The sequence below is a fragment of the Mustela erminea genome, chromosome 9, assembly GCF_009829155.1.
Source record: "Mustela erminea isolate mMusErm1 chromosome 9, mMusErm1.Pri, whole genome shotgun sequence".
Lineage (NCBI taxonomy): Eukaryota > Metazoa > Chordata > Mammalia > Carnivora > Mustelidae > Mustela > Mustela erminea.
Genome location: NC_045622.1, coordinates 53,339,524 through 53,361,987, shown reverse-complemented (window position 1 = coordinate 53,361,987; position 22,464 = coordinate 53,339,524). Strand labels below are relative to the sequence as shown.

Genomic DNA, 22,464 nt, shown 5'->3' with positions numbered 1-22,464 from the left:
AGCTTAGCCTCATGGGGGCTCTTTTGTGTCCCTGTAAAATTCTCAGTTTGGCTTTCACGATCAGTATTTTACAGATTCATTAGCAATGTTTGTTAATGTAGCTGTTAAGCACCTTTATTCTGAAGCTAGCTACTTAAATTCAAATCCTGGCTCTGCTACTAACTAGTTACATATATTTAGGCAAGTAACTTAACCTCTTTGTACTTGAATGACCTGAACTCTGAAATGGGAGAGAGAATAGTATCTACTTCATTGGGCTATGTAACATTTAACTCAGTTAGTATAATATAAAGAACCCAGGACAGGACCTGGCTCGTGGTAAATGTACCATAAATGACACCTATTGTTATTGTTTTTGTTCTTTAAATATTCCTTGAGCAGCAGTTCTGACCAGGCATGTCAAGTCCCATGAGGGACTCATTTTAGTTGGTGATACAGAGGCAGAATGAGACTGAGTCTGGAAGATGGATTCTTAAACAGACTACCATGAAATGTGAGAGAAGCTATAGTGGAGGGAAACCCGGGCTGCAGGACCATAGATGGGCCTCCCGCTAGCCTGAGGGGAGGGGCTCTTCCCTCTCAGGGTAGTGTCTCCAAGTGGGTAACATGCTAATATTCTCACATATAGGATCTAGTAAGTGCTGACAGGCTACCACAGATGTGCCTTGCCATAAGAAGCCAAGAGGCAATGTGTACATCATAAAATCACTCAATCTACACAGTTGGGTTCTGTGTATCAAATTTTCCTCTGCAATTAGGAAATGGTGCAACATGTCTCGTGTGAAAAAAATGGCTTACAGCTTGGATTTCTTTTGTCTTGGGAATTAGTGAAAAGGGTTTTCACTAGGAATCTAGTTGAAAGCTCCCAAAATTTGGGTTCTCTATTTGTTAGCGGAAAAACAAATACAGGGATTGGAAATAACATAAATATTCATTAATAAGGGAATAGTAACATGGATATATGATGCTTAAGTACATTGTGGTATATCTATAATATCGAATATGATATAATTATTAATATGTTTATAAGGAATTTTTTATGGCATGAGAAATGCTTATGAAATATGAAATAGAAAGGCAATATTCTAGCATGTAAAAAAATCCATAGATAAAATGCTGGAAAAAAACATACTTACATGTTAACAATGGTTACTGCTAGTTGGTGGGATTATGAATGATTTCCTTTATTTTTTTCAGAGTTTTCTAAACTTTCCAATATAGGAATATATTACTTTCTTTAAAAACACAGCTTTATTGGAGTACCTGGCTGGCTTAGTTGGTTAAATGTCTGACATCAGCTTGGGTAACGATCTCAGGGTCCTGGGACTGAGCCCCATGTCGGGCTCTCTACTCAGTAGGGAGTCTGCCTCTCCCTCTGCCTCTGCACCCCATCCCATGCTCACCCATGTGCGTGCTCTCTCTCTCATATAAAATCTAAAAAAAAAAACCCATCCTAATTAAGATATAATTATTCTACTATACTGTTCAGCATTTAGAATAATTACTGTATTCAAAAGTATACGATTTGGGGGCACCTGGCTGGCTCAGTCGGTGGAACATGAGACTCTTAATCTCAGGGTTGAGTTTGAGCCCCATGTTTGGTATAGAGACTACTTTAAAAAATAAAAAGTCTTAAAAAAAATAAAGCAGGGGTGACTGGGTGGCTCAGTGGGTTGGAGCCTCTGCCTTCGGCTTGGGTCATGATCCCAGGGTCCTGGGATGGAGCCCCACGTCGGGCTCTCTGCTCCACAGGGAGCCTGCTTCCTCCCCTGTCTCTCTCTGCCTGCCTCTCTGCCTACTTGTGATTTCTCTCTCTCTGTCAAATAAATAAAATCTTTAAAAAAAATAAAGCATACAATTTTCTTTTATTTTTTTGCATATTCAGAGTTGTGCAACCACTACCACATCTAATTTTAGAACATTTCATTGTCCCAGAAGAAACCTTGTACATATTAGCGATCACTTTCCATTCCCTGCTTCAGCCAACCACTGATTTACTTTTTATCTACTTTACTTACTGTCTAAAGATTTGCCTATTCTGGATGTTTCATACAAATATGTACCCTTTTGTGTTTGGCTTCTTTGATGTAGCATAATGTTTTTAAGGATCATTGATATTGAATCAAGCATCCGTATTTCATTTCTTCTTATTGTCAAATAACATTCCATTGCACGGATAGTCTATATTTTATTAATCCATTCATCAGTTTTCACTCTTTGGCTCCCATGAATAAAGCTGTTATGAACATTCTTTTTTTTTTAAAGATTTTTATTTATTTATTTGAGAGAGAGACAGTGAGAGAGAGCATGAGAGGCGAGAAGGTCAGAGGGAGAAGCAGACTCCCCATGGAGCTGGGAGCCTGTTGCGGAACTCGATCCCGGGACTCCGGGACCGTGACCTGAGCCAAAGGCAGTTGCTCAACCAACTGAGCCACCCAGGCGCCCCGTGTTATGAACATTCTTGTACAGTATTGTATGGCCAAGTTTTCAAATTCCTTGGCATACAGCTAAGAGTAGAATTGTTAGGTCCTACAGTAACTCTGACTGAGTATTCTGAAGAAGTACCGGACTGTTTCCCAAAGTGGTCATATCATTTTACATACCATCAGTGCATGAGGATTCAAATTTTCTCTGTCTTTGATAATATTTTTATTGTTTTTCTGATTATAGTCACCCTAGTGTATGTGAAGTAGAATCTCATCGTGGTTTTGATTTGCATTTGTCCAATGGCAAACATGAGCATCTTTTCATGTGATTATTGGCATTTCTCTTCCTTGGAGAAATGTCTAGCCATATGCTTTGCCCATTTTTAATTTTTTTTGTGTTTTTATGAAGTTGTAAAAGGTCTTTATATATTCTGAATACAAGTCTCTTGTCAGATATATCATTTATAAATATTTCTTCCCCTTTTTGAGTTGTCTTTCCACTTTCTGGATGGTATTACTTGTAATTTTGATGAAGCCCTATTTACCTATTTTTTCTATCGCTGCTTGTGTTTTTGTTATTTTATATAAGAAATCACTACGTAACCCAAGGTTACAAAAATTTACTTTTATGTAAACTAAGAGTTCTATAGTTTTAGCGCTTACATGTAACTCTATGATCCATTTTGAGTTAATTTAGTTTACTGTGGCAGGAAGGAGTCTAATTTCATTCTTTTGCATATGGATATCCGTTGTCACAGCACCATTTATCGAAAAGGCTATTTTTTTTCCTATTGAATTGTCTTAGCATCCTTTTTGGAAATCAACCGACCAAAAACTTACGGGTTTGTGTCTGGACTCTTCATTCTATTCCTATTAATCTACATGTTTATCCTTATGCCAGTATTACACTCCCTCGATTAGTATAGACTTTTAGTACTGAAATTGGGAAGTGTCAGTCCTCCAGCTTTGATCTTTTTCAAGATGGTTTTGGCTTTTTAAGGTCCCTTACATTTCCATGCATTGTTTTTATACTTGGGAAAATTTTCTTAGAAAGAGAGAAAGATAAACCTTGCTGATGGTACTATGGAATCCATTTTGTTTTCTGAGAGTGATACTACGGCAGTGCACCTGTTTTCTTGGTCAGGTGAATTTTTCTTTCCTAAATTTTGTCCTGGCTGTGTTAGACTTTTTTTTTTTCCATTGTTGATGAAAATGTGATGAAATGTGCAAGGTATTGAATTAGTCAAGACTTCATCTCCTGCCTTCAATCACTTGGCTGAGTCAGGGGTTCTTTCCACAACACCCTCAGTTTTTTTTTTTTTTTTAATTTTTATTTATTTGACAGAGAGTGCATAAGCAGAGAGAGTGGGAGAAGGAGAAGCAGACTCCCGGCTGAAAAGGGAGCCAGATGCAGGGTTTGATCCCTGGACCCCAGGATCATGACCAGAGCTGAAGGCAGCCGCCTAATCAACTGAGTCACCCAGGTGCCCCACAACACCCTAATTTTTTATTTAGTCCAAGCAAAATAGTATCATACTCTATTTTTGTGGTCTCTATGCTGCTTTTATTGTAATTTTGTCAGCAAATCCCATTTTTTTTTTTTTAAGATTTTCCAAGTAAATTCTACACCTAGCATATGGGGCTTGAACTCACAATCCCAAGATCAGGAGTCACGTGCTCTACTGACTGAGCCAGCCAGGTTCTCCAACCCCAGCAAATCACTTTTGAGTATGTATTTCTGCATGTTCACTTTGAAAATATAAATAGATGTGTTCATTTATAAGTTATATATACGATTATTATACATATTAAAAGCATACGCAAAACATTTTAGAGGCCGAGATTTTAAAAATGCTTAGAAATAGAAGTTGTCCCACACCTCAATGCCTTCTATTCCTCTTGGATCTTTACTATTCATTTCAGCGTGTTCCTGCACCCAGCCTAGGGCCAGATAAATAGCAGAAGTTCAATGTCTGCTGTTCCAAAGAAAATCTTCAGATATCCTGCTATATCTATTAATACACACTGCCTCTATTCCTAGGTTCTGCACCCTGAAAGTAAAGGTTTTCCATCTATCATGTGCTAGGGTCACTTTGGCCAGAGGCTGTGGACGCATCTCCCTTTGTTTTCTCTTTTACCTGTGATTGCATTTTATCTGACTAGTTCCTTTAGAAAATAGCAATTGTATCATCCTTAACTATGATCTTCATTTCAAACTGCATGGTCAGGCATGTCCTGGGTGCCTAGACCATAAAGAATGATCAGCAAGCTTTCTTATCCAGATGTATCATTGGAGGGTATGAACAAAGGGCAAGGGAGCTCTTGGGAGTGACAATTAGGAAGTGATTCAGGAAGCTGGATTTTTTTTTTTTTTAAGATTTTATTTATTTTTGAGAGAGAGAGAGAGAGAGAGAACAACCAGGGGAGCTGCAGGCAGAAGCAGACTTCCTGCTGGGCAATGGGGGATCATGACCCCAGTCTGAGGCAAACAGGCTCAATCATCTGAGAGCCACCCAGGCACCCAGGAAGCTGGATTTTAAAGGGCCAGGGGGAGTTAGCCAAATAGAGAAGAGAGGAAGGCAGTCCCAGCTGAACAGCAGGGCCAAATGCTGAGGTGGGAATAGACCCAACACATTCTGAGCTAGGGAAGAATTTGAGTAATTGAGCGCAAGGGACCGGAAAGGTTGCCTTTGTGTTTTTAAAAGATCCCTCCAGCAGCGTTGTGTAGTGTTAGAGTCTTGAGGCTGGAAGTAGGGGAGGCTGTTAGTGCCTGGAGAGTAGGGCAACATTATAGGTAGCCTGTGGAAACCTCCGGCATTGGAAGCCGAAAATGAACCAGCTCAGCTTTAGGGCTTTGGCTGCATTTCTTTATTGGATCTCAACACCCCTCTTTTTTTTTTTTTTTTTTTTTTTTTTTTTTTTTTTTTTTTTTTGCTACAGGGTTGTGGCCCATTCCCTTTGTTCCCGAGAGACACTTACCTCTACCTTTATCAGAAAATCACTGTTTATTTCCTACAGTTCCCGGGGGGCTGGGAGAGATCTGTTTCCGGGCTCCACTTGAGGCTTGCCCTCCAAGGAAGATACTGAGGTGCATCTCTACACAGGTTTTATCAAGCCAGGGCTTGTGGAAGGTTTCAACCCACTCCGCCCTCGTTAAAAATCAAACCACACGCGCACAGACACAGGGATAAAGGCTCAAACACGTCCAGACAGAGAAACGCCTCAGGGTTATCAAGGAGCCCCTAACCTATAGCCAGGGGCGTGTCTGGGTGGGACAGGGAGCCCGGGAACCGTCGCCCCCGCGTCCAGAGCACAGCCCCGCCCTGGGAAGAAGGGGGCGGAGGAAAACCTCAGCGCCCTTGGGGTGGGCGGGGCGGCGGCCCGGCGCGGGCGGCCTGGCGGCGCCGGTGGGCGGAGTCTCCCCGCCGGGTACTGCTGCTGACGGCGCCGGCCCCGCCCCCCGGGGGAGGGCGTGCGGGCGGCGAGTGCGGTGAGCGCGCGAGAAGGGCCCGAGCCGGCCTGGGAGCCTCCGGAGCCGAGCGCAGCGAGCGGCGAGCTCTTGGGTGGCGGCAGCGGCAGCGTGCGCGATGGCTCCGGCCGCGGACCGCGAGGGCTACTGGGGTCCCACGACGTCCACGCTGGACTGGTGCGAGGAGAACTACGCGGTGACCTGGTACATCGCCGAGTTCTGTGAGTGCGGGTGCCAGCGCCCGGGCCTGAGGCGGGAGGCAGGGAGGGAGGGAGGGCGCCGGTCTGAGGGGAGACGCCGCGTGAGGAAGGCGGAGGGCGGACCTGGCCGCCAGGGGAGGCACCAGGCCTGCCCGGGGAGGTGGAGTGGGGAGCCCTGGCCTGGGGGCAGGAATGGGAGCGCTGCTGAAGAGGGGAGCGGACGGGGAAATCAGTGTGTCGGCTGAAGGGTGCCGGGGTCTGGACGGTTTGGGGGCGTTGAGTTTGGGGGAGTGGAAGAGAAGGGGGGAGCCCCCGCTGGACGTGAGGGGAGGCCTGAGGGGTAGGGCTGGGGTGAGAATTCCTGGCGGAGTGGAGGAATGGGGCAGGCTGGGGCGGCCTGAGCGGAGGTTGGGAGAGTGGACACTGCTCGTTATAATGAGGGCCCGGGACACCTGCTCCTACTGTTGCTGCCACCACCTTCGGCCTAAGGGCACAGGAGAAAGGAACAGGTCCTAGTTTAGTCTTACCCCAACCGTGAAGAGTCCCAGGTTTTTCCCTTCCTCTTCGTCTGTTCTCTTTGGACCTCTTCGGTCCACGCCAGGGAAGGTGCCAGGCTCTCAAGAACACAAGGGACCAAGACCCTGCGCCACTCTGCCTCCTTTAAGACTACCTAAGGCTTAAGGTTCATCTGAAGACACTAATTCCATTGCTTGCACCTTCTGAGGACTTGGGGAACATCCTCCTCCAGCTGCTGCTCCGGACAGGCCCCAGTTGCCCCCGGGGGTGGGGGGTGGGGATGGTGTGTGTGTGTGTGTGTGTGTGTGTGTGTGTTTCGCCAGATTTTATTCACTAGGCTAGCGGAGCACAGGAAAAATCTGCCACTTTTTTAAAAATGCAGTTTACTTTGGTTAAGTTTTGAGAGCACAGTGTTTTTGAGAGCACAGTGTTTGATCCTTCTTCTGGTACCTATCTGCTTCTGGCAAAGTACAGAGCATTTTTGGGGCTATTTCTTCTTTTAATTGGATCCACTTTGTAAAGACACTAAGCAACTCTTCTTTGCTAACCTACCCTTTGTTGGGTCCTTTCCTCAGGCATTTGTTTGGCTTTCTAGGAAAGAGGCAAGAGTTTCCTGCTAGCTGATGCTACCTCATTCTCTTCACAATAATTGACTAAATTTTAAAAAAACAAACAGAAACAAACCCGAACTCTTTGTAGTGTTCAAGACTTTAAACCATAGCTGATGCTACCTCATTCTCTTCACAATAATTGACTAAATTTAAAAAAAAACAAACAGAAACAAACCCGAACTCTTTGTAGTGTTCAAGACTTTAAACCATATCCAGAACTACTGGTTTAAAGTAATAATTTTTATGTAGTGATGGAAGTATAAGGGCAAAGGGATCATTTGTAGTGTAATTACTTGGCAGCCCATGTGTTGGCAAGGAAGCGCTTTACCAGTTTGATGTTAGGTCATGTTGGCAAACCCATACGTGGTCCTGAGAAGGTCCATGAGAAGAAGAGACTTGAAACCATGCTTTCTGAACTGGAAATGTGTAACATGGAAAAGAGAAACTCAAGGGTCTTCAGATTTTGGGTGGGCTGTCATGCAGAGCAGTTTAACTTTATTTCTCTAGAATGTGGAATTAGAGTGTATGGATGGAAACTAACTGTAGAGGAGAGATTTTGCTTCAAAATAAGGAAACTTTTAAACCGAAGAATAATGGGATGGATTCAGGAGACATAGAGGTTCCTGAAAGTGTTGAAACAGACATTGCTCAACTAACTCACATGATTATTTTATGGAGGATTAATTGTTTAGTAAAGAAAAGGGGTTGGCTTTAGTTGTCCTTTAGGTCCTTTGCATATTTATGGGTGGATATAGGTAATAATGGCTCTTAGTTTAGAACCAAGGATTAGAATCAAGAAAAAACTGACAGTTAAGTCATGTGAGCTATGAGAGTGCAAGATACTTCGGTTCTGCCAGATAGCTCTGAGAAATGGGAAATGGCTTTTGGTCTTACCGTTCTCAGAGGAGGAAACTGAGCAGACTGCAGGGAGGGTTTTGACATAGGAGTCAGGGTACAAGAAGAGGGTAAGTGAATGTTGGTTGTTGTTTGCACGTGTACCTTTGGAGAAAATTATTGGGAGGAAGTTGAGGTCAAGTCTTCTTACCTAGGAGGCAGTGGGTATCTATCATATTTTGGAGTATGAGAACTTGATCTTTGAAAAATATGCTGGTTAATAATGGTGTGTTTAAAACAAATGTAGTTTTGGGTGCCTGGGTGGCTTGGTTGGAGAGTCTGCCTTCAACTCAGGTCATGATCCAGGGTCCTCAGGGAGTCTGCTTCTCCCTCTCTCCTCTGCTCATGCTTTCTTTCACATTATTTCACTCTCTCTCAAATAAATACATAAATTCTTTTTTTTAAAGATTTATTTATTTATTTGAAAGAGAGAGAGAGAGAAAGATATATCACAAGTAGGCAGAGAGGCAGGCAGAGAGAGGGGGGAAATAGGCTCCCTGCTGAGCAGAGAGCCTGATGCTGGGCTCGATCCCAGGACCCTGAGACTGACTTCAGCTGAAGGCAGAGGCTTAACCTACTGAGCCACCCAGGCACCCGATAAATTCTTTTTTTTTTTTTTTTTTTTAAAGACTTTATTTATTCATTTGACACAGAGAGACCACAAGTAGGCAGAGAGGCAGGCAGAGAGAGAGAGAGGAGGAAGCAGGCTCCCCGCGGAGCAGAGAACCCAATGTGGGACTCGATCCCAGGACCCTGAGATCATGACCCGAGCCGAAGGCAGCGGCTTAACCCACTGAGCCACCCAGGCGCCCCCGATAAATTCTTTAATAAAAAAAAACCCAAATGGGGTGGGGTATTGGGTGAGCCTGGTAGTGGGTATTAAAGAGGGCACGTATTGCATAGAGCACTGGGTATGGTGCATAAACAATGAATCTTGAAACACTGGAAAAATAAAATAAAATAATAAAAAAAAACAAGTATAGTTTTATCATTGTTATATTTACAGTAATGATACAAATATTAAAGATAAGAATGGAGATAATAGGCATATCTAAGTGCTTACTATATACCGCACTTTAATAAGCACTTCATCTATCTTCTCTCATTCTTTTTTTTTCTTTTAAAGATTTATTTATTATTTTAGAGAGCAAAAGCAAAAGAGAGAGTAGGTGAGCACTCACTTGCATGTGGGGTGGGGGGGGCAAAGGGAAAGGGAGAGAGAGAATCTTAAGTAGACTCTCTGTTGAGCTTGGCTTGGGGGGTGCTCAGTCTCATACCCTGAGATCATGACCTAAGCTGAAATCAGATCAAGAGTCTGTAGCTCAACCTACTGGGCCACTCAGGTTCCCCTCTTTAATTTTTTCAACCTAATGTTGCAAAATGTGGTGTAGAGATAGTATTCAAGTTGAGGTCTGATTCTAAAGGCATTTTCATTTTGTCTCTGTATGTAAGGGATGATGATATGTGAAATAGTATACTATTGCAAAGGATAAATTGAATAATTATTCAAGAATCCTATCTTTTAGCATTAGGCTGTGTGTATTTTGAATAATAAAAAAATGAGTTTCTGGAATTGCGCGTTCAGAAGTGGCAGCAGTTCTGAGTCACTGAAATACCTGAAAATTTGCCTTTTTATTTTTTAATATCATCCAAGGTCAGTTCAAAGTCTTCTTCCTTTTCTTCTTCCTCTTCTCTTTTTTTCCAAATTCCTTTTTTGCTTGAGCTCATTGTAAGGACAGGGGAAAAGGTAGAGTTTTTTTCTTAATTACAATTGCGAAATAATATATCCCTTGGTGTGGCAGAAGTTATAGGTACAGGCATTCCTCACTCTTTATGGTAGTGACATGCAACTTAAAACCTGGCCAAGTAGTCTTTTCTTTTTTGTTTTTTGTTTTTTGTTTTTTTTTTTAAAGATTTTATTTATTTATTTGACAGAGAGAGATCACAGTAGGAGAGAGGAAGGGAAGAGATCACAGAGAGAGAGGAAGGGAAGCAGGCCCCCTGCTGAGCAGAGAGCCCGATGTGGGACTCGATCCCAGGACCCTGAGATCATGACCTGAGCCGAAGGCAGCGGCTTAACCCACTGAGCCACCCAGGCGCCCCTTGTTTTTTGTTTTTAAGATTTTATTTATGATGGAGAGAGAGAGGGAGAGAGGGAACACAAGCACGGGGGAGCTGGAGAGGGAGAAGCAGGCACCCCGCTGAGCAGGGAGCTGGATATGGGGCTTGAGCCTAGGACTCTGGGATCATGACCTGAGCAGGAGACAGATGCTTAAGAGCTGAGCCATCCAGGTGCCCCCTGGCAAAGTAGTCTTAATAATCAATGGGAAAAGTTACAGTTGTTCTGAGAACTTCAGAATTTTTTGTCAAACACCATAAACCCTCTTATTGTTGGTTATAAATTAGAGAAATGGAAAAAAAAAGCGAAACTATTATTACTCTGTAATTTAAAACATTAAAAACACTGATAATTAAAATGTGTTATTTCTTTGTACAAAAACTTACCAAAAGTAGTTTGAACAGTGCTGGCTTTCTTGTCATGTAACATGTGATGTGGAATGAGTGGTTTTTCTATGCCTTAATGAATTGTCATTCTCCTTTCTAAGTTTGGTTCAGCTTCAACATTTTACTCTTTGCACTTTCAATATTGTGAAATATCTCTGAGAGTTCTTCTAATGCAGAGTTTTTTACTGGCATCATTTCTTCTGGTCCCTCTTCATCCTTTTCTTACAACCACTTTTTTCATTTATGTTGATTAGTTTGCCTTTAAGTTAGTCTGGCTGTTTATCTAGAGTCCCTCAGATGGCAGCAATCAACATCATCGTTGTCACCTATTTCTTTGATAACTGTTTATGTGTGATTGGAATTTTACTTCCAATATTATCACTTTTTGTTTCTTTGCTACACTTTCATCATTGTTGGCTATTTCCATTTTTTGCTTATTCATTTTTGTAAAATGTCACATACGTTCATTACCAGGAGACAAGGAGGCAACTCAGCTACACACTTGGCTGTCTGTACATGAATTGAATAACAAAGTGCAGTGAATAATCACTAACAGTTTTTGCCTTAATTTTTTGAAAATATTTTATTTACTAATTTATTTTGAGAGAGAATGCACCTGCAAGGGGGGGAGGGAGGGGCAAAGGGAGAGGGAGAGAATCACAAGCAGACTCCCCACTGAACACGGAGCCTGATGCAGGATTCGATCTCACAACCTGCAGATCATGATCTGAGCCGAAATCCCGAGTTGGATGCTGAACTGACTGTACCATCAAGGAGCCCTTCAAACCACTTTTCAGACTTAGATCTATAGTTAGTCATTAGAGCTTAGTAATGCTTGAAGGCAAAGAGCATTTTGAAGTCTCATCTTGGCTTAGTATTTACCTGTGTTGTCCAAGATATTAACTAGGAAGAATTTTCATTTGGTGGCACATATTGGAAGAAATGATAGATTTTTTTTTAATGGAACAGTAATTGGTATATGGGTAAATAAGAAGAATGAATACCTCAAATGGTAATTTGGGGAACTTTACTAAGCCAGAATACATAGAATAGTGAACATTTAAATGAAAGTCTTGGGATGGCTGGAAGGCACAGTTGCTTAAGCATCTGTCTTCAGCATGGGTTATGATCCCAGGGATCATGGGATTGACTTCAGCATCTGGCTCCTTGCTAAGTGGGGAGCCTGCTTCTCCCTCTACCTGTCTGTCTCTCTCCCTGACAAATAAATAAAATCATTAGAGAAAATAAATGAAAGTCTTGCCCAGTGCATTATTAGCTCTCGTTAAATTTTTAAGTTGTTCCTTTGATTTTGGGTTTACCCTATTCCTTTGCCAGCTGTTTCTCTCTTAGTGGGAAAAAAAAAACCTGACTGGGAGAGTTTTAGGTAGTGCAAAAGAGCATTTTAAAAGAAGTGGAGGCATGGAGAAACATTTTAAGTCTGGCAAAATGATAGAGCCCAAAAGAGACAGCAGAAGCATTAAACAGTGATACAAAAGTCCTACATATATACTGTGGGGAAAGTTTATGGTATAATGACTCGGAGCCAGGATCAAGATCCTATCTGAACTTCGCTCACTTGAATGTTGTGACTCTGGGCAAATCACTTAGTCATTGTTTGTATCGGCTTATTTTCTATAACACGAGAATAATGATATCTGAGAGGGTTAGGAGAATTAAATGGCATGGTATGTGTTAAAGTACACAGTCAGGTGAAGTGCCTGGCCAATACAAGGTGCTCAATAAATATTAGTTGAATTGGAATCTAGTCAAAATAAGTCTAAAAAGTAAGTCATACTGTGTTATAGTTGTGGCCTCCTCATCTGTAATGGTTAGTTTTATGTGTAAACTCGGCTAGGCTATCATATCCACTAATTTAATTAGATACTAATCTAGGTGTTTCTGTGAAGGTATTTTATAAATGTTGTCAACATCTATAGTCAGTTGATTTTAAGTAAAGATTATTCTCAGTGATGTGGGTGGGCCACATCCAGTCAGTTGAAAGGTTAAACTTTTGGGGGGGAGGTTTCTTCCTTGACTTACTTGACTCCTCACTTTGGCGGACCTTTCCTCTCTTCTCTTTTCCTCCCTTTCATCCTTTTTTTCATTTGTTTGCATATATTGAAAATATACCAGAATTTGTAGATGTTTTCAGTGGGATTGCTTTTGCACATGATGTTCCCTTGTCATTTGTAGCTACCTTCTCTCAGTGGATACCTCTTTAAACCTTGAGTGATTACTCCTTACAGGGTTGGGTGCTTCTCTTTCCCTTGGAGGACTTTAAAAAAAAACTTTTTTTTTTTTTTAAAAGATCTTATTTATTTGACAGAGAGAGAGAGAGAGAGAGAGAGAGATCACAAGTAGGCAGAGAGGCAGGCAGAGAGAGTAGGGGAAGCAGGCTCCCTGCTGAGCAGAGAGTCCAGTGTGGGGCTTGATCCCAGGACCCTGAGATCATGACCTGAGCCGAAGGCAGAGGCTTAAACCACTGAGCCACCCAGGTGCCCCTTAAAAAAAGACTTCTTTAAAGAAAATTATTCATTTGATAGAGAGCCTGCATGTGTGCGAGAGGAGGAAGGAGCAGAGGGAGAGGGATAAGCAGACTCTCTACTGATCCTGGAGCCTGACGTGGGGCTCGATCTCACAACCCTGAGATCATGACCTGAGCGGAAATCAGTTGTCAGACACTTAACAGACTGAGCCACTCAGGTACCCCTCCCTTCGAGGACTTTTTATTAACTGAAGTATAAAGGCCAAATTCTAACATGGCATGAAAACTCCTTTTTTTTTTTTTAAATGAATATTTTCACAACAGTCAAGAATTTTATAGTGAATATCTGTTGCCTAGATTCTATTTTAACATTTTATTATGCTTGTTTTATACTTTTTTTTTTTTAAGGTTTTATTTATTTGACAGAGCACAAGCAGGGAGAGCAGCAGGCAGAGGGAGAGGGAGAGGCAGGACTCTGGGATCATGACTTGAGCCAAAGGCAGCTGCTTAACTGACTGAGCCACTGAGGCACCTCATGCTTGTTTTAGTGCATATCTGTCCATTTACCCATTCTTCTGTCAATTCACTTTATTTTTGATACATTTCAAAGTAAATTACAGACATCTATACACTTTCCCCTAAATCCTTTAACATGCCTATTATCAGTTCTTTTTTTTTTTTTTAAGATTTTATCTATTTATTAGAGAGAGAGCATGAGAGAGACAGTGGGCATGGGCGGGGGAGGGAAAGGGAGAGGGAGAAGCAGACTCCCTGCTGAGCAGGGACCCTGATACAGACTTGATCACAGGACCCTGGGATTATGACCTGAGCCGAAGGCAGGCGCTTAACTGACTGAGCCACCCAGGTACCCTTAAAGATCAATTATTTGTGGGTTTTCTTTGGATGTAAAATTTATATTTGATGTTATGCACAAATTTTATGGTATATTTGCTGAATTTTAACAAGTGCATGCATTTGTGTAACCAAAACCTTTATTAGAATATGGAACTTTACTATCAAGGACCAAAGTTCCTCATGCCTCTTCTGTTAATCCTCACCTCCACCTTCCCCTTCTCTCTAGGGCAGCCACTGTTCTGATTTTCCTCCCCCGCACCATAGATTAGATATACCTGTTCTGAAATGGAATATAAGTGGAATCATGCAGTATTTACTGTTTGGTATAAGACTTCCTTCATTCACTGTATGGTTTTTGAGATTTCACCAATGTTGTTGCAAGTTTTGGTAGTCCCTTTTTATTGCTAAGTGGTATTCCATTATATGAATATTCCGTAGTCTATCAGTTTTCCTATTGCTGAACACCTGGCTTTTTTCAGGTTTTGGCAATTATAAATAAAGCTACTATGAACATTCTTGCACAAGTTGTCTTGTGGAAATATATTTTCATTCTTTTTTTTTTTAATATTTTCATTCTTATAGGTAAATAGTCAGGATTAGAATAACTGGGTCAGAGGGTTAATTTTGTGTTCAATTTTATTAGAAACTGCCAGATCTTTACTCATAGTGGTTTTACATAGTGTTTTACATTCACAGCATTTCATCCACTTCCTCACTAACATTTGGTGTGTCTTCAATTTTCACCATTTTCTTAGTTATGTAGTTTTTTAACTCATTGTGGGATCTGGTGTATTCTAAACTCTTTAGTCTTTGTTCCTCCCTTTTCCTATAATTCCTACTTTCCTTGAATATACTGTACTGTTGCCAAAACATTGTTTATGTATTATGTTTATATTTTGGTGCACTTTTCATTGTTTGTGTTCTTCCCATGAGAGATAATAGTAAATCGTTTTTTTTAAAGCCATGAAGTTTGGGAGGTGGCTTATTATTCAGCAACAAGTAATAGCGTCTAAAGTTGAGTTTTTTTTTCTTTTTTAAAGATTTTACTTATTTATTTGACAGAGATCACAAGTAGGCAGAGAGGCAGGCAGAAAGAGAGAGGAGGAAGCAGGCTCCCTGCTGAGCTGAGAGCCGGATGTGGGGCTTGATCCCAGGATGCTGGGATCATGAGCTGAACCTAAGGCAGAGGCTTTAACCCACTGAGCCACCCAGGCACCCCTAAAGTTGGGTTTTGAGCAATTTTGATTTCCTGTTGTGTAAACTCAGAGTATGCCAAATCACACCATACATTTTATTCTTAGAGGATGAAACTTTAAAAATAATAATAAAGTTTAATATAGGCCCTCTCTTTGAAAATTTCAGAGAATTTTTATAAGCATCATTTTATTTATCCCTATAATGCACTTTTAAGACTCAAAAGAGGCATTTTACCCCGTGAAAATAAATAAGTACTTTAAGGTTGAAATAATTCAGTTGCATGACTGGAAAAATTTTTGATGCATTATAGATGTGGACTCTATCTTAAAGTTCTTTAACTTTTCAGAGCAAGCTGCTTTTAACAGCAAGAGGAAAGACTGAATGGACTCAAAATAGAACTCTTAACATTGCACTTGTTAAAATTTTGTTACTGCTGCAAAAACTGTCTTATGGCTGGAATTCATTCATTTCTACAAAACAATAAGGAGACGTTCTAGGTAAGATAGTCTTTGCAAATGAAATATTACGGTTTGAGGCTATTTTACCTGCTGGGTAGCAATTCCTCCCTACCCCCACCCCCTTTTTAAAGTAGACAGGAGGACAGTCTGGTTTTGTTGTCTGATATCCATTTGATCCCTGGAGTTCCTTTAGTTCGTTTTGCCAATTGGATGTTCAGTGTTCTTTTACTACTCTAGAAATATCCAACTTAGGTTAAGTGTCTCAGTTAAGTGTCTGCCTTTGGCTCAGTTCACGCACAATCCTGGGGTCCTGGGATTGTGCCCTGCATTTCCCATTTCAGGCTCCCTGCTCAGCAGGGAGTTTGCTTCTCCCTCTCCCTCTCCCCTGCTTGTTTTCTCTCTCTCTGTCTCTGTCAAATAAATAAAATCTTAAAAAAAAAAAAAGAAAAAGAAAGAAACGTCCAACTTAAAGCTTGACAATCAAAGAGAATTATGACCTTGATAAAGGAGGACTGTTCTTTTTTTAAAGAGCATTCATTAAATAAACATTTAGCCGCCCCCTCTGTGCCTTTCCTTCATCCCATTTCTTCCTTTTTCTCCAGAGATAACCACTATCCTTAGTTTATTGTTTATCATTTCCTAGCTTTGTACCATATGCATTTCTAAAAATACACTGTTTAGGTTTCCTTATTTTATAGTCTATATAAGTGGAATTGTACTGTGTATGTGTGTGTTTATTCTTCAACTTGCTTTTCTCAATTATGTATCATCCTTGCTCCCAAGAATGATCTCTGTTGATGGGTTTAGATATAGTTCATTTATTTTTACTGTTTAGAATTCTACTGTATGAATATGTTGATTTATCCATTCTTCAGTTTTTGGATGTTTTTTGTTTTCAGGTTTTGGCTATTACAAATAATGTTTTAAACTTTTTGTACATGTTCTAGTACACACAAATTAAGAGTTCTTGTATATATTGACAAGTATAATGGTTAGATTGTAGGGCATGCCCAAATTCAACTTTTACTTTTAGAAGATCAGAAGTTCTTATGTTTTTTTGTCTCATAACCTCTTTTATACATTTGAAAAATTTTTGAGGACCCTGAAGAGCTCTGTGAGTTAAATCTTTTGGTATTTACTATATTAGAAGTTAAAACTAAAAAGATTTAAAAGACTCTCTCTGGCAAATAAATAAATAAAATCTTAAAAAAAAAATAGTTTTTTCATTTTCTTTTTCTACCCGGAAGTAGAAATACTGGATTTTATGGCATTTCTATTTTTTAATTTTTGGAGGAACTATCATACTGTTTTCTGTAGAGGCTGCATCAATTTACGTTCCTACCAGGAATGTGAGGGTTCCCTTTTCTCTGTATCTTCACCAACACTTGTTATTTCTTGTCTTTCTGATATTAGCCATGCTGACTAGTATGAGGTGATAATCTCATTGTTTTGATTTGTATTTTTCTGATGGTTAGTGATGTTGAGAGTCTTTTCATGCATCTGTTGGCCATTTGTATGTCTTCTGTGGAGAAATGTCTATTCAGGTCTTCTTCCCATTTTTTAATTGGATTGTTTGGGGTTCTTTGGATTGAGTTGAGTGAGTTTTTAAATATATTTTGGATATTAACCCCTTATCAGATACACCTTTTGCAAATATCTTCTTTCATTATTAGGTTGCCTTTTCATTTTGTTGATGGTTTCCTTTGCTGTGCAAAAAAACTATACATAATTACAGTGTATGATTTGCTAAATTTTGACAGATGTACTCCTGTGAACCCGTTACCACAACCAAAATTTGAATATACTCATCATCCCAAAGAGTTTTCTTGTGCACCTTTGTTGCTTCATTGGTTGCTTCAGGTAGGAGAGTAAATATGGTCCTTATTACTCTGTCTTAGGTAGACGTGTAAATCCTGTTTACAGCCTATATTTCTTGTTACTGCCTTCTGTAAGAAGTCTTCCTTAATTATTTGGTAAACGGGCTGTGTAGGTATCTTCATAAAATTGCTCTACCAACTGTGAGACTAGTACAAAGCCATGTGTACCATCAATAAATGGTTTGCTTCTTTAAGAGATTGGACAAAAATAATGGCACTAATTCTAAAAATGACGTGAAATTTAAGTTGTATATTGAATTTCTGCTTTAAAATCTATTTTGTTCCTTTTACCTGGCCTGTTTTTTACCCAGGCTTTTTTTTTTCTTTTTCTTTTTTTTTTTTTTTTACTGTCAGCTACTATGTGCCCTTATGTTTAAGGTATTTATCCTATAAAGCAGATAACTGTTTCTTTTATTGTTAAAATTCAGTCTTATTTTCTTGCTTTCTGTGACTACTGATATATTTTTATTTCTATCCTTTTTTAAAAAAAAGATATTTATTTATTTGACAGAGAGCAAGAGAGAGCACAAGCAGGGAGAGCAGCAGGCAAAAGGAGTGGGAGAGGCAGGCTCCCTGCTGAGCAGGGATGTGGGGCTCAATCCCAGGACCTTGGGATCATGACTTGAGCTAAAGGCAGATACCCAACCAACTGAACCACTTGGGCATCCCATATTTCCACCCTTTTTTATAATGCTTTTTATTCTACATCTATATTTCTTGCCTTCTTTTGGCAGTGATAGGTTTTTATTTTATTTTATTTTATTATTTTTTTTATTTTTAATTTTTTTTTTTTTAAAGATTTTATTTATTTATTTGACAGACAGAGATCACAAGTAGGCAGAGAGGCAGGCAGAGAGAGAGAGAGAGAGAAAGAGGGAAGCAGGCTTCCTGCGGAGCAGAGAGCCCGGTGTGGGGCTCGATCCCAGGACCCTGAGATCATGACCCGAGCCGAAGGCAGCAGCCCAAACCACTGAGCCACCCAGGCGCCCCGGCAGTGATAGGTTTTTAAAAATTTCTTTCTCCCCTCTATGGTTTGGAAGCTACTCCTTTGTTCTAGTTCTGGTGTTTATTTAAGTATTTTTTAAATACATGTTTGACTTAAAGTCCGAACTTATTTCTTCTCTCATTTTAGGTAATTGAAAGAAGCAACTTTAACTTTGTGTATACTCCTCCTAACTTACATGTCATTTATTTATTTATTTGCCAGAGATAGAACAAGAGAGAGTGAGTGCATCTTGTTCAGTATGTAGTTCTACCTTGGATTAATCTTTGCTGCATAACAAATTTCTACTTATGTAATGGCTTAAAGTAACACATATTTATAGTTTCATATTTTCTATGGGTTAGGAGTGTGGGCCTGGCCTAGCTGGGTCATTTGTTTAGAGATTCACAAGGCTGCAATCAAGGTGTTGGTGGGGGCTGTGGTCTCATCTGAAGCTTGAAAAGGGAAGCCTTTACTAGCAGAATTTGGTTCCTGGTGGTTGTTGGATTGAGGCTTCGGTTTCTTGCTGGCTTTTGGATGGAGGCTACTCTTAGCTCCTGGAATCTGCCCTTGGTTCCTTGTTACATGAGACCTCCAGAATAGGCAGTTCAACAATGTGGCAACTTGCTTTTTCAATGCCAGCAAGGGAGTAAGAGACTCCAGCTAGATGGGAGCTGCAATCTCACATAATACTATCACATACATGTCATTATGTATATCTCATCATCTTGCTATATTCTCTTGGTTAGAAGCAAGCCATTAATTCTGCCTACATACAGAGGGAGGGGGTTACACAAGGGCTTGGATACTAGGAGGTAAGGATTCTGGTGGCCACTTTATTAATTAATTAAATTATTTATTTGAGAGAGAGAGAGCGAGCAGGTAAGGGGGGCATGATGGGGAAGGGCAGAGGAAAAGTCTCAACCAGATTCCTCACTGAGCTTAGAGCCCCACAGGGGGCTGAATTCCATGCCCCCAAGATTAGGACCTGAGTTGAAACCAAGAGTTGGACACCCAACTGACTGTACCACCCAGGTGCCCTATTTATTAAAAAAAATTTTTTTTTAAATTTCTTATATAGAGAGAGTGTATACAAGTGCGGTGAGGGGCAGAGGGTGAAGGGGAGGGAGAGGGACAAGCTAACTCTGGCTGTGTGCAGAGTGGCTGCTCTGTTGGATCCCATGGCCCCCTGAGATCAAGACCTAAGCCAAGATCTGAGCCCAAAGAAAGTTGCTGTTAACTGACTGAGCCACCCCAGCGCCCCCTGGTGGCCACTTTAGAATATGCCTGTCACAAACCTTGTGTTTCTACTTCCAGAGGAGGTAATTGTTTTTATTGTTTTATTTGTTTACTGTTTTAAACTAGATCACTATGGAACAACTTTTTTACTGTTTTCTGTGCTACTGGGTGGTTGCTTTTCTGTTTCATTTAACTACTGAGTAGGTAGTCCCTCAAGCATTTCATGTAGATGATCTCAGATCCAGTTCCCATCCTTCCATGGTCCAGTGCCTTATCTCTTATTCCTTTGTGAGCATTTGAAATTCTACTTTCTATGATAATGAGACAGCCAATTTACTGCCCTACCTCCTTCTCTTTGTAGAACAGTCATACTGATTTTCTTGGTTCTTAGTTTTTCCCTCTGGGAATTACCTTTAGTCTTTTGGGAGTTGAATTGTGCATTGAAAAATATATTATTAAACTTTATCCAGCGTGTCTAGGTGTTTGTAAGAGAGGATTTTTGGGGTGTCTGCCATATTGCTTAGTAGCTATTTCTTTATTTTAGCTAACGATTTATACATTTCAAAACTAGAAATACTATTAACTAAATAAAAATGTGTGCTTACAGATATATAAGATAAGAACTTCCGATAGTGAGTATTGGCACATGTGCAATATAGAGTTGAGAAGTATAATGGATAAAGACTTTCACAAACTGGCCGTTGATGACTTTTCTGATGTAATCTCTTGCCTTTCTAAATACTTGCACTTTATACTTCAGCAATATAATTCAGTTTTTATTTCCTCAAGCACAGAATGCAGCTTCATAGTTTCCTGTGTTTGCATACATTTTTCTTTCCGATCTGGAATGTCCTGCTTTATCTCTCTCATCTCTCTTTACTTGGTTAATTCAGTCTTTTAAATTTTTTTCTTTCACATTCGTTTTTTCTCTTTAGCATTTTTCATTTCTAAAGGCTTTCTTTTTTAAATCTACCTGACAATTTCTGATAGCTTTTTAGTTTTTGGGTTTGGTTTTTTTTTTGCTTTTATTTCCTTGAACATATCAAACATTTAATATCTTATATCCATTAATTCAATATCTTTCATCTTTGTTTCTGTTGCTTGTTTGGCTGTTCTTCTTTTATGGCTGCGTGCTTCCTTATGTGCTCTTATGATTTTTTTTTTGTGCTCTTATGATTTTTGATGATTTCATTTTTCTGTAGACTTGGGAGGTCTTTGAGACCATGTAAAGTCAATAAAAGGAGGGGCCCTAGGATCTTGTTCATTGCTGTATCCCAGAGTTTGTTACAGTGTTTACTATATGAGACTTTCAGCAAATATTTATTGAATGAATGATGTGTATACGTTTTACAGAGCATTGTAATTATAAATATGTCTATATTCTCCACCATATTGATAATGCCTCAAGTTAAAAAACTTTTAAGCTTTAACTCAGTATCCATAGCACTTAGCACAATATCTTAATATAGATTAAGTTCCCAGTTAATGTTGTTAGTTAAACCAGTGAGAAATTGCTTGGCATGTTCTGCCCATTGTAATCTATAAAATAAAAAAGATTTATTTTTCCTTTGTTGTCATTTGAAGCCATTACTAGTGGAGATAAATGATGAATCAACTCAGATAACCAGTAGTATGTCTTGATCATGATTGATTAAAGCAGAACCTTTTTCCAGACTGAACGGCAAAACCAAAACTTTTTAAAGTTTATTTATTTAAATAATCTCTGCACTCAACTTGGGGCTTGAACTCACTATCCCAAGATCAAGAGTTGCATGCTCTTCCAATTCAGCCATCCAGGCACCCCTAAAACCAGAACTTTCTAAGTCCAGTGTCACTGAAGGCTGATCATATTATCAACTATCCAAGTACTTAACGTATTTCAGGGCATTGTGAATATGGAAGTTTTCAACAAATATTTACTAAATATTTACTATACATGTACTACTTTGTAATGTATGATGGATTTTTTTTTCCCAGTAAATTATGTGCTATGTGAGGTATAAACTTAAAATTGTGAAAAGATGACTAGCAGAAAAGATAAGTGATTTGTTTCAGCAGTGAAAGAATTGCCTTAAGACAGTATCATTTCTTTAGTCATAATGGATCACAGATTAATAAATTCTTTTTTTTTTAATTTTTAAAAGATTTTATTTATTTATTTGACAGAGAAAGACACTGGGAGAGAGGGATCACAGGCAGGGGGAGTGGGAGAGGAGAAGCAGGCTTCCAGCTGAGCAGGGAGCCTCATGCGGAGATAGATCCCAGGACCCCAGGATCATGACCCAAGCTGAAGGCAGACACTTAACGACTGAGCCACCCAGGCACCCCCAGATGAATAAATTCTATAGACGTTCAGATAAGTCTAGTATAATTGCCAGAATTACATGGCTTGTTTGGTTCTTAAGATTAATTAGGATAGACCAACGCTTATGACTGTGTCTCTCTTACTCTCTTTCCTTTTTCTTTTTGCATGTTGCGGTGTTAGGAACACAGCTTGTTAAAGAGCAAATGACATGAGACTGAATCTAGATCTTCCCACTTGGGAGCAATATGACACTAGGAAAATTTCTTAATCTTGCCAGATATATAAAATAAGAATGAAAAGCTCACAAGGTGATATTTTATATTAGAAAGATTATGTAAATTAGGTCACTAGTTTGCTTCCAGGCATATAAACTCAATAGATACTAGTACTCTTCTGCTTTATTCTTTCTTTTATTATATAATTTGTGTGATTTTTTCCCACTATT

General features: G+C 39.8%; 1 protein-coding gene across 2 annotated transcripts in view; it reads left to right on the top strand.

Annotated features, from left to right (window-relative positions):
• Positions 1–5,873: 5,873 nt before the first annotated feature.
• The window catches only part of ACER3 (alkaline ceramidase 3), a 169,906-nt gene continuing 153,315 nt past the window's right edge, over positions 5,874–22,464 (top strand). For both annotated transcript variants that reach the window (XM_032358656.1, XM_032358655.1), the window contains exon 1: positions 5,874–6,116. In XM_032358656.1, coding sequence (XP_032214547.1) covers positions 6,014–6,116 — 103 coding nt within the window. In that variant the 5' untranslated portion in view covers positions 5,874–6,013. The remainder of the gene's footprint in view (positions 6,117–22,464) is intronic.